Source organism: Leuresthes tenuis, unplaced genomic scaffold (assembly GCF_036924035.1).
Source record: "Leuresthes tenuis unplaced genomic scaffold, fLeuTen1.0.hap1 SCAF_19, whole genome shotgun sequence".
Taxonomy (NCBI): Eukaryota; Metazoa; Chordata; class Actinopteri; order Atheriniformes; family Atherinopsidae; genus Leuresthes; species Leuresthes tenuis.
In genome coordinates, this window is record NW_027325373.1 from 13,579,490 (window position 1) to 13,592,701 (window position 13,212).

Below are 13,212 nucleotides of genomic sequence, written 5' to 3' on the forward strand. Positions count from 1 at the left end.
ATAATACAAAAGGCATCATAATTGTAAAGTCTGCCTATATCAAACATAGCATCAGAGCCACGTGACATGTAATGAGGGTTTATCTCCCTTATAGCTGCCTGATTATAGTGTGGCCAGTGACTCATATATACCCTGACCCTGCCCTTCTTTTCCAGGTAGAGGTAGGATGTTGAGGAAGAAAAAAAGTTATGCTTACTGTGCATTAAATGAAATATAAATTAATTAATCAATTAATTAAAAAGTACAGTTATTCACTATGTATTATCTTTGTGTGATCAATATCAATATACTCAGTCAGTAACTGATTTATTTGCATATGCCAAACATAATGAAACCATTAATAACAGTGACTTTGAATAAACCTTTCAGACTGGAGCAGTGCCACATGTGTATAGAAGCCACCACTGCCAGAATGACAGTGATTACACAAAATGTTTTAACACCTATTAGGATTAATGCTTTTCAGTAATGCATGACAATCACAGATTCAATATCACCATCTGTGGACTACTTTAACCTTGACTGACGACATTTTAATGGATGTGTATGATAGGAAAATGTTATATCATTCTCCTACAAAGACGTTCTTCATAGATTACAAACACTGAAAACCATATTTAACCCCCTGGCACCCTCCACAGTCCTCATTCTGGGTATGGGTGTCCTTGTAATTACCACAACATAGATCATATCCAGATGATGAATAAGCTTTTGAACTATTTCTATAACCAGTGCATATATTTTCTATTTAGGCCAATGCCATGATTTTGCATCTGTATTGCATCTGTAACATGCTCCCGTTTGGTTGGCAAGATTTCATTTGTGTGATATATATATTTATATACATTTTCCACCGGTCATAGGGACCAGATCAATAGTCTGAGCAAAGGATTCACAGACCCCATTTTCCCCCCTCTGCTTTTTCAAATTTAGGGTCACCCGAGGGGTATCCCGAAGGCCTACTGACTTGATGCTCTTACCAGCAGAGTGGCGACTCTACTCTGAGCCTGTCCTGGATAACTTAGCTGCTCATCCAATCCCAAAGGGTAAGCCCAGATACCCTTTGGAGAAAGCTTGTTTTGGCCACTTGTATACGCAATCTCATTCTTTCGGTCATTACCCACAGCTGCTGAGCATAGATGAGGGCTGGAACATAGACTGAATGGTTAATCAACAGCTCTCTCTTTACCTTGACAGACTCCTATGATGTCCAAATAACTGCAGATGGTACCGCAATCAGCCAGTTGATCTCCTTCCCATTTCTACCTAAAAGATTTAACGCCTCTGCTTGAGGCAGAAACGGTTGCCCACCATTTTCTGACAGGGAAATGACTCTGACTCGTCCTGGCCATTTCACTCTAAGCTGCAAACCATCCCACTTCCTGTTAGAGGTGTCTGCTCGATGAAGCCAATGGGACCACATCATGGATTTTACTCTTTGTGGTTCTAATTAGATGTACCAGGTGTTGCGCTGAACAGTCAAACAACACCACAATGTGCAAGGTTTGAACTTGCTACTGCCCCTCTTGAATTACAGGGTAATATAGGGAATATTGGCAACCACTACTCTACCACAAGGGACTAAATATGTTAAATATACCCTTAATAACTACAGTGTCTGCAAATGTTTTCATGCACCAACCTGTGTCCTGGTTACAAATCTGTTCACAGGGCTCAGTGGTCCTCTGGCCGCAGTAGTCTCTGATCCACTGTGTTGATGAATTGGTCTGATAGTAGAGCGTAAGCTTGGCTGGATTTAACCAATTAGAGACATCTAGGAAGCTGCCCATGCTCACCACAAAACTACTTCCTGAAAAAAAGAAAACACATGACAAAAATCACATTGTTTGTATGGAAATATTCACAAAAACAAACAATAAAAAGGTAGGAAGGATTTGATTGTTTGGTATATTAAGAGCGCTTTTCCCTGTTCTGAAAAATCAATTGGGGAAGTAACTAATTGTTTTGTTTTCACTGTAATTTTATCCCCCACTCTAACCCAACTGAATTTAAATGAGAAAATTAAGACCTATAATGTGTGTATTGATGAGATTTCCTTGGTAATTGCTGTGGATGGGATAAAAGGGTTTCACGAGTCAATCAGTAAGCGCTATGCTCCCCGATGCTGACTTACCTTTCTTTCTTGCTGCTCTCAGACCAATCGTTAAACTCTGATCACTGAACAAGACTATCCCTAATTGATGCCAATGAGTTTCAGTTCCAGAGGGAGCAGTGAAAAGTGCATCAACCCGCTGGTTAACACAAAGAGTCTTCTACTACGGCTCTATTGAGAGTATATTGCTGGGTCATGGAGAATGAAACATTCACAATAAGAGTATGCCAATCAGTTGCAACATTAAAACCACTGGCAGGTGAAGTGAATAACATTGATCACCCCGTTAAAATGCGATGTGCTTCTGGGAAACCTTGGGTCCTTGCATTCATGTGTATGTCACTTTGCAAACAAACTACCCTCTACTTACTGACAAAGCTGACAAAGCACACCCTTCCATAGCACACCCTTCCACAGCAACGGCACTCCTCGACAGCAGCTTCTTCTCCCAGAAGGACAATGCACTTCGCCACACTGCATAAATTGCTGAGGAACAGCTTGTGGAACACAACAAAGAGCCAGAAGCATTGACTCAGTCCCGAATTCCTCAGATCCCAATCTGATGAAACATCTGTGGGATGCATCAGACCAAACCCACAGATGTCCCACCATGCAACTCCCGAGACTGAAATGAGCTGTCAGGCACCACCGGGAGTCCATACCCACTCAAGGCAGAGTTGTTTTGAGAGCAAAATGGGGAACCTACTGAAGGGTGCGCTTTTAATGTTGTGGGTGATCTATGAACACTGAGATTATGATGTACTAAAAACAAGGCAGAGATAACAACATTCTTTAGTTGAAAACATCTCTTACAACAACAGTGACACAAGCGTGAGTGCAGTTGCAATTTTTAGAGTAAAGTGAAGCACTATTTAAACTAAAGAAGAACGGAATTAGTGCAAGCAGGGACTTCAGGATAGCAGTATAACACACAAACATGAAAACAAGGAATCCTGCTCTCAAAACTGAGGATGATCTTTGATAAAGGCAGAAACATGCCCACATATGTTAATTCCTGTTAAGTAGGTGTTGGGATACATAATCATCATTTGTTCTTCTGACATAAGCAGTTGCGTTGAAATATGAGATCTAAGATGATCACGGCATCTTGAACATAGATATAAAATGTCTATTTTTCTTGCAGTCATAAATATTCATGAATATGTAATACCCACTAGGAAATGAGCAAATACTGAATAATAAAGGTAGCAAACTGTCATAGAAATAAGGGGCATTGATGCTCATGCTCATGGAGTAGGCAGCACCAACCAAAATGCCACATGGCTGAACACACAAAACTCTTAAGAACAGATCTTTAAAAGCATCTTCAGTGTCAAGAATAGCAAAGGTGAGTGTAACGAGGCCCTTTTCTTGCAGCAAGGCAGTTTAGTGAACAGACCTGCTGAGAGAAAGGATAAATCTAATGCCTTTAGCTCACACAGCGAGGAGGCAATTGTTAGATTATGGGCTGTATTCTCTTAGACCTGTAAAGAAACCCCACTTGAGCAGTAGGGGCATCTTTCATTTTGCTGGGTGCATTTTCCGTTGAGTGCAGAAGAATGGGAACATTATTCTATGAGATGAATCACTTTTCACTTCTTTGGAAAACAATGAAAGCATTGCACATCTGCGTCAAGGCAACAGCGAAATGAAACAATTTTGCATAGTTTTTCCAGCAAATGCATCACAGGCCCGACGGGGGGAAAAAATGACATTGACTTACTGACATTTTGTTTACAGTGTCATTACTCAGTACACAGTATATTATTATGTGTTTCATGTATCAAGTGCTATGCTCCAATGTACCGTTTAATTAATTATTTCTGTTAAGTTAACAATGCTTTCAAATGTCAGTTGAGACACATGAGAAAACATGATAAAATAGAACAGATTTCTTATAGAAGTGCATAAACTATGCATTTACTATACTCCATAAGAATCATAATGTAGCAACTTTAATGTCACATAACATAAGACTTACTCAGAGATTCATATGTAAAAGAAAATTAAATGTGCATATCTTATTCCACATAATGTCATATATGCACAGAGAACACCATTATGTTGATCAAACTATTCTGTTATTATCCATCCTCTGCACCCATTCTTTTTTACTTTTTTCTTTCCAACTTACAAATAAACTGCTGTGTAGTTGCGTTTATCACCCCCTGTCAAATCTACCAGTCACTGCTGCTCAGTTTACTTCCCACTGTGATGCCTGACCTCATAACCTGTCTGTACAGCTGCCTCCTATCATTGTGTCTCCGATATAAAAATTCAAATTGTACAGGACAGCTCATGAATTGTGGGTTCCTTTTCTCATCTAACTTTAGTTTACTTTATTTATATGTGGCCTGCCAGTTTGGATCTCTTTTGTTTGTTTATCCGTTGTTGTTTCTCACGACTGCCAGTTGCCAACTATTGGATTATGTTGCCTTTTATCACGTCTCCCATGCCATCAGAGTCTACTTCTCTGCATCCTGCCTGTGCACAAAAGTTGGTTTACACAGGAAAAATAAACTTTTTAAATCCCCGATGCCGACTGAGAACATATCAGGAGAAAGGAGAGACTGAAAAAGTATCTCAACTTTTGAGATAATTCTTATCGCAGAATACGTCTCATGGGCAGTGTTAGAGCAAAGGCCAGGAGGTTACCAAAGTGAGTCAAAAATCATTCTCCTCAAAATGATGGCATACGATTTAAAATGTGCTGGTGAGTAGAGGTAGAAACATTTTGTGAGAACTACCTGTGATCATTCCTGGACTGACAACCGTATACAATCTGTAATACTAGGTATTAGGGCTGCAACGGATCAAAAAAGTCACGGTTCAGATCGTTTTGCAGATCAGAGTCATGGATCGGATCATTTTTCGGATCAGCAAAAAAAAAAAGAAAAAGACAAGACAAATAAACATAAGTTTGGTCTGTTTGCTTATTAACACTTTTAAATTATTAAATTAGAATATATAAAATCATCTTAATGTGCACAAGGCATAATATATTCTTTTTAACATAATTAATTAAAAACAACTTAAAGTGCAACATAAAAAGGCATATTTCCTTCCTTTGACCGAATTTGGCCTCATGTCTGCACCTATAAACACACTCATAGCGTTTGTGGTGGCTTTAACCCGATGGGATTGTGCAACAAAGGGCTGCATAATTGCAGCAGTGATATACGGTTGTTGAGCAGCCTTCGTTTTCACTCCTGTCAGTGAAACACCGGGGTGATGTTGCTTCAAATACGTGGCCATGCTTGATGTGTTTCCTCTGTCATTTGACTTTCTTGTGCCACAGTGCCTACACACCGTCACGGTTTTATCCACTAAGCTCTTTTCCCCATATAGAGGACTTAAATGACGCGGAGCGTTCAAGCTCCTCCGTTCCTCCGCTCGCCATGACCATGCTGTGACTGGACTGAACATGCGCACAACTTTTTTCCTTTTTTTTCTCCCATAAATCAATCCGCAGATCACATGCGTGCCGAACCGAAGATATTGATCCGAACTAATCACGGATCAATGGTCATCCGTTGCACCACTACTAAGTATGTAGCGTGGAGATGAAGCTCCAGTGGTAAGAGCTTCTGATCAACTAACACGTGCATTCATTGCTTTTAGAGATATGACAATCATTAGATAAATTACTGTAACTCTTCACCCCCTCCTATTTTGCCTCTTCCCTCACTTGGGGTTACTTGTGGTTTCGTGCCAACGCAGAAACCTAATATACAATTTTCTCACAGCCAACCTATGTGTAACACAGTCAGTGGGACGCTTACCATACTTGATTCATGTGAATTCAAATTAATTTCAAATGTATTTTTGAGGATGTCATTTTTCTGAAGAATTAAAATCATTATCAAAACTACCCGACTGCCTTCTTTTTTTTACTGCAGAACACAGAGTTAATTCATGTCCCATAAACAGTTTGCTTAAGGTACGAGGCATAATAGAGATGGTAGAAGAGGGAAAACACCGGCATGGCGTTTACTGCAAACATGCTCCTGCATGAAGTCACATGAAATGCACAGTAACAACAGCCACTTAAAAAATCTAAATTTTAAGCACATCGCTCCTCATCAGCTGAATGGCTGCAAATGTCACTCAGTTCTTTGTGCTGGCAGAGAATCATTTTCTTTTCTTTTCTCCCCCTTATACACATGGGCATTATTGTCCTGAAGTTTGCTCTTTTCTTTTTCTTCTGGCTCCAGCACATGATATAGTTTCCTGTTGGATGGATGCGTAACGATAGTAGTTTATCAGTCGTGAGCCCTGACATCGAAAGCAGTGAGTGTGAAAAACAGTCGAAATTAGCGTGCAATTAAAGCCATGATCTGGGTGAAAAGTCTGTGTAACTAGACTGGCTGCAGGGTGTCCATTAAAAACTGATAAATGTGTGCCAGTGAAAGTGTCTATTCTATTTTTTTATTTTTTATTTCAGCCTATATCATTGATACTGACTGCCCGCAGACACCTTGAAATTATCCAAAAAAACTGAATGAAAAAAAAAAAGCCGAATAACTCATTTTCAGCACCGAACATTGAGAGTCGGGTTCCTCATCCACATAATATCACACACAAGTTGCATGAACTGCTCCACCCCACCTAACTTCCCACCAACTGCTCCAGGGTGCAGCCGACATCCAGCTTCTAATTTGCTACAGTAAATGTCAATGTTGACAGCTAGATAGTAATGGAACATAAGTGCAAATCATATTTACTGTTTGCCAACCTCACAAAATATCAATGGTTTTGAACATTGCTGACATAACCTTAGCTTTCTAGCTGAGCTAAAGGGTTCTGTGAGTGGATTGCAGGAGAAAAGAATACCCTGTCATATCTACGGTTCATCCTATTTAGGCTGCTGGAAGAGCGAATGCCTACATAGCATTTCAGCTTTATGGGATGGTAATACTTGCTATAAATCTAAATCTTTAAACTTTGATAGGCCACAGCGTAAGTGGTTATTGTAAAAGGCTAACTGAGTAAAATAAAAATGTTTGGAAAAGCAGTTTGTTTTAACGTTTAACCAAGCAGTGATGTGTGTGTTGCACTTACCATCGGCAACAAAATGCTCAGGCACATGGAGGGTAACCTTGACGGTGAGGGGGCAGGAATCCTGCGTAGCATAGACAATGGCAATGACACATGTGCTGATGGTAATCAGCGTCAGGGTGACCTTATTTAGAGGACTGTGTGGGTGGCCTGAAGGTAGAGAGGGAAAGAAAGATAAAGAGTGTAACTGATGCTTTCTTTTTTTTTTTTTTTTTAATTCATTTATCTAAGTCTTGAACAGGTGACAAGAATATAACACACTCAGGCACACAACAGAGCAGGGCAACAGAATTATCAACTTTGGAACTGTGCGTCTGGTTCCAAGTAAAGCCTCAAAGCGTATATCAGTTCTATAGAAATGACCACAGCTTCTGTACAAGCCCAAAATCCTTTGCCACAGTGATATATGATCTATTGCCACTGACAAGGGTTATAGATAGTTTGTTTTAGTTGCACTTTCCCTTCGCCAAGGCTCTGATTTCCGAGCCAGGACACAGAGAATTAAATTAGCTGCTTAACCTCTGTCTACTGATATTTATCATAGGACAGAGGTCAGTATGTTAAAAGGAGGCTTGCAGGGATGTGAGAAGGATAAGTGATGGTGCCGGCTTAGAAAAGTTGTTGCGAAATGATTGAAACTGTTGAAAATATTGTTGTTCTGTTAAACCACTTTAAAATGTTCTGCTGTATATAATGTTGGAGGCACTATGAGGTACAGATTCAGTGTTCAAATAGTCAAGTTGATTAAGCAAAATTAAAATACACTGAATAAAGTGCTACAGTTCAATCAACAACCTCCTGTATTCACAGTGGCAAGCAGAGTCAACTGAAACCTTGACTCAAGTTTGGAGGTAGTCTAATGAAGCTCAAGGTGAAAACCTGAGAGATAAAGTTCGGGTGATGAATCCATTAAGTCTAAATCACAAAAACAACAGCTGTCGAAAGCAAAAACGGCAGAGCAGCTAATCCCTGGGGGGTCAGGGTGGTGTCAGTGGGCTTGCGAAAGGGTCTCTCAATTACTGTAAAAGCTTACTGAGTGGACTAAAGATTGTACGCTCACGGTGGCAAACACTTAAAATTATGGGCACAAACCAACAAGTCTATACACCGAAACATACTCACATGTAGCGAACTTAGAGGTGATTGTTAGGCAGCCACAAGTGTATAGAAGTGCCCAAAAGAAAATGTAGAACTGATTTAAATGTCCTCCTTTCTCTGTTACTCTTACGACTGTGGCTATGGATTTGACATATCTAACAGTCCTTTGCCCACAAGGCTTTTTTCAGCTGCGTTTTAATTTAAGGAAACCTTTAAGACATATGTCTTTCATTTTAGATTATGATAGTCAAGAGAGGTAATTTTGTTTTTCTGACTTAAAATTAGGATTTTGAGTTTCTCTCTCTAACAGACTAACAAAACAGGGACCTTTGATGAATCAGAAATCCCTTAACTGTGATTAGGGATGGAGTTCAATGAGTGTTTGGGTTCCTGGGCTGTAAGAAACAAGGTGCTACGCTAGCTCTTATGTTTAGGCCAGCCAGGACCCACTGTGAAAGTCTCAGGTCTAAATGGCAAGCCTATGAAACTTGGTGGTTTACATTAGTAGTTTAAAAATAAGTGAAGTAACGGTTTTTGGATTACATACTTGAGCAGACATTGTTCAAATCACAGTCACAGGATTTATTTTTCTTCTTTTTTTTTTTTTGTTCAGCCTCTCAGTGTCCTTATAGAGGTTTAGAAATCTCTATTGATAAACCCCACCCTTTGGGTTTATCTGGAAAGTATAAAGGCAGTCTATAGGTGGTGAATGGGGCAGATAAGAAGTGCAATATTGTCACACCAAGAACCAGAATTTGCATCTAGATTAATGAAATAAATAAGGACTCTTCAGCAAACTGTAAGCAAGGAGAATAAAAGGTCACATGCAAACAAACGCAGAATCCAAGTACAGTACAGCCTTCGCTATCACATATCATCAAATGGGAAAGCAAGTTAAAATCATGCTTCCCATCCAAGTTATTTGATTCAGCTTGCCTCATCACACAACCTCCATTTAAATCAGCTCATATGTCTGCTTTGAGTGTCATTGAGCTGAGCTACGGAACAGCACTTTAAACCCCACGGGGAGCATGCATGACTCCTTCCTACTTCCAGCTATGCTGACAATTCCAGAAATGTCTATCCTCATTTCACTCTGCCATAAGCCACATATCCAAATATTTCCTTCACATTCAACCAAAGTAAGTTAAGAATTTATTTGTTTATTTTTATTTTTTTTTTAATCTTATACCATATCACTCTTGTGCAAGGTTTCAGTGTTTAAAATGTGACATTTCTCTAAAGATCGGACGGAAAAAAAAACACTCTTGCGTTCCTTTTCACCTTTGCTGCGCCTTCGTCCTCTGTGCTGCTCTGTGTAAAACTTCATTTGATTGTCATCTTCAGGCTCTGATCCCGATTCCCCTTGTGGGCCGAACACACCTCCTGTTACTAGCAGTGAGAGGTTAAGACAGAAAAAAAAAAAAGACAGAAAGAAAAAAATTAGAATCAATCATGCGGTGGTTGCAGCATTTCACTTCTTCAGTGTGGCAGTGGCAGCAAAAGTAATGAACCAAACTTTAACTGGGTGCTGTGTGTAGAAAAAAGACAAACATGGCATAATTATGGTATACAGGGATGATAAAAATTGTTGACTGATTGTTAGCAAATATAATCTTCCCTGGTCTCCTGTCCCTTCTGGCTGGATCTGTGGGAAAGTTGTCTGTGAAGCTCAATGTTCTAATCATACTGTGTCACTTCCCCACTGTGTGTACATTTGTGCCTGTGAGCATGTCTGTTTTAGCAAGAGAGATGATATGAGCAGCTTTGTTTGTACTGACATGCCCAGAATCAAAACACACTCCCTTTAAAACTCAGAGGGGCTGCTCCACAGTGATAATTGCAGGGGATTTGCAAACTGTTAAGCCATTGAAGAATGAATGAATTATGTAATATGTATGTGAATGGTTTCATACAGCATTCTAAATCTGATTTTTCTTTTTTCTTTTCCAAGTTGATGTTGAATACTTCCGTTATATTTCAGGTTGAGGCAGAACCCTCTGCAAATAAGATGTCTAATTTCCTCGTGTTTATACATGTGTGTTGCTTATAAAATCAACAGGATCACGGAGATTACATTTCCTAATCTCCTAGAGTGGATGGGGAATAAAGGAAAGGGAGAAAATCAATGCTTTTATTGTGGCTAAGGAGGAGCATCTGAGAGGAAATGCTTCACCAGTTCCCTGCAAATTGAAACAAGGGAAAAATAACTGGCTTAGTATGTTATGTCAGTACTGTGCTTCATATGGCATGTGTGGACATCAGATAATGACCCATAGACGTTTACTCATCCATAAAGATTAAAAACCCTAGACCCCAGAGGTATGGACTATAAGTCAGGACTACACTTTCAAATGCGGTCTGTTAAAAGTGGTTATAAAAATGCTCTGCAATTGAGATGAAGAGAGGGTACTTAGTGTAACAGTTTAGCCAAAAAAAGCTGGCAAAGATTCAAGTGAGATGAGAGCTCATTTGTATAGTCCTTTAAAAAGAGCCCATAAAGCCCTTAGAAAATAAATTAGATCCACTGAAGAGAAAATGTGTAAAGACAGTTATAATACCTTTTTTTTTTCATTAAGCTTTTACATACGTTTGATAAAGAAGATCCGTTCCCCTAAGTGTGCCTTGATTCCAGACTGTATGGACCACACCTACTGCTTCATTCTCTTTATTACCTCCATTCACACACACTGTGAAAGTCACCTCATTTTTGATTTTGTAGTGACTACTCTGCTGAATTGAGCTCCTTGCCTACATTCTCCCAGCGAAACAGTCCCTTATCCCAGCTCTTTAAAATTCATTGCTATCCTGTTATTCTGTCTTTCAGTCTTTTTTGCGAGCCTCTGCTTCCTTCCTGTTTCCTGGCTGTCCTGGGCCTCTCAGCTCAAATCTCCAGCCGCATGCTCATCTCTACCATCACCAGCATCGAGACTCGCGAGGTCTTGTCCTATTTCCTGCTTTCATTTGGGACACTAATCTCCTGTAAAGTGTCATCATGATCTAATCATCAAAACCTCATCTCAAAAAGCCTTATGCATGCAAATTAATATTTTGTTTTACTTTAAAATGACTTGTCTTTATTAAATAATAAATGGACGGTAAAAGCATTAAGTAAAACATTAATCCTGGGATACACAAATTTCTGTAAACTATCATCTTGGAGGAAAGCTATGTCTAATCAGAAACTGTTCAGAAATTATACAGTCCACTGGAGGGTCATTTCCTGCATTGGTGTCGAATGTTTTTCACTCACAGACCCACTTCTTTAGGATACTACAGCCAGACCTTCATCCATTTCATGCCGATTGGAGCAAAGATTGCGAGCACAGGCTCTGACTGATTATTTCTAAGCACAGTCTTCAAAGGCAGTACTGGACCCATTTAATACAAAGCCACACATCTTCAGAACATTCTAAGACTGAGTTGGAGTTTTTCAGACCAATTAATGAGGAGAAAATTAGGCATCAAAATACAAATACGCCTTTGCTGAAGGCGTGTCTGTGTTTCAGAACCATGTGAGATCTGGCAACACAAATATAATACGAATGTCATTGAGATACATGTGATTTTCTACATTTCCTCCTCAGTTACATCTTGGAATAAAATCCAGCATGCACATTGCATTATATACTTCCACCAACAAAAATGCTGCCATCCCCACTCAGGATACTTAAAATTTCATATTTCGGGCAGCTCGATGCTTAATGCTCCATAGTTAGTGTAGTAGAGGATGTTTTGTCAAATGTTTGACTTATTTCTCCTGACGTGAAATCCGAGTTAAAATCAAGTCAACCTTTAAAAGTCCAAACTACTTAGGCGACCCAGCTGTTGTTGCAGATTACTTAGGCAAGACTTTTCTGTTTTATACTCTTTTTATACTATGGGAAAATAAGGAGAATGGGGTGTTTTTAGAGTTGAAGGTCAAACTACAACAGGAAATTACACACTTTTAGGAATGTCTCTAAGCTGGTTACACTCACACTGGAGCAAATTAACAACAACAGCTCTTTTGCACAGTTTATGCCTTCAGAGGGGTATATAAACCTTCCAGCAGTGTATAAGGAGTGCTCTGTCAGCCTATGCCCATCACTTTAAAATCTGTTCTTTTCTCATAAATTCCATACAGTACTGTCCTTGTTAAAAGTACTTCACTGCTATTAATGGAGCAACATATTCTCCCTCCCTTGTTCACTGGACACAGTAATAATTCCTGGACAACCGCTGAGAAACGACAGGTGAAATATTCTCTTTTACTCACTTCGTAAATGCGTCCTGGCTCATGAAAATTTGCCCGCGCCATAAATATTTTGTACATGATTAAATGTTCTATTAAGTCTGAGTAAAAAAAAAAAAAAAAGTGCGTACCGAAAACTCGAATCAGTCTTTTGCTCTGGTGCATTTAAACAAGTCGGCACTTGAGTTGGATTCCAGTGCTGGAGTCCGACTGTGTTTGGAGAGTGAGACCAAGGCAATGTGGTGTAAAATTGGTTCGGAATTTATGCATCATATTCGAACATGCCCAGAGAGAGGTGATAGATGGAGAAAAGAAGGAGGGCAAGAAGAGGGAACACAAGGATAGCTTTCCAGGTCAGCCTGCTGGCTGTTCAAACAGCCGAATGTGATGCTTAATGAAGAATGATATTCGTTTATCGAAAATCACACAGTACCACACGGACTCTTTGAAATGTTCTTGACAAGATTTGCTTTCTTTGTCATAGTTGTTTCCTGCTTTATTGTATTTATTTCCTGGTGCTCTGTCATGAACATCACAATAAATGAGCCTTTCAGAAAAAGTCCAGGAATCCTTCAGTTAGAAAGAGAGAGAGGGGCAAAAAAAAAAAAATCAACTTCTTTGGGTTTCTGAATCTCCAGCTGTGCAAATCACAAATCTTTGAATGCAACTTAAAATAATCAACTCAACCTATGAAAGTACTTGATGCAGT

The 13,212-nt window shown here is 39.5% G+C and overlaps 1 protein-coding gene across 1 annotated transcript in view; it reads right to left on the reverse strand.

The window, feature by feature from the left end:
• Positions 1 to 13,212, reverse strand: part of LOC140276620 (astrotactin-2-like) — a 258,166-nt gene that overhangs the window by 137,521 nt on the left and 107,433 nt on the right. The window contains exons 5-7 of the mRNA XM_072371388.1: positions 9,554 to 9,661; positions 7,175 to 7,321; positions 1,643 to 1,810 (exon numbers count right to left, since the gene is read on the reverse strand). Coding sequence (XP_072227489.1) covers positions 1,643 to 1,810; positions 7,175 to 7,321; positions 9,554 to 9,661 — 423 coding nt within the window. The remainder of the gene's footprint in view (positions 1 to 1,642; positions 1,811 to 7,174; positions 7,322 to 9,553; positions 9,662 to 13,212) is intronic.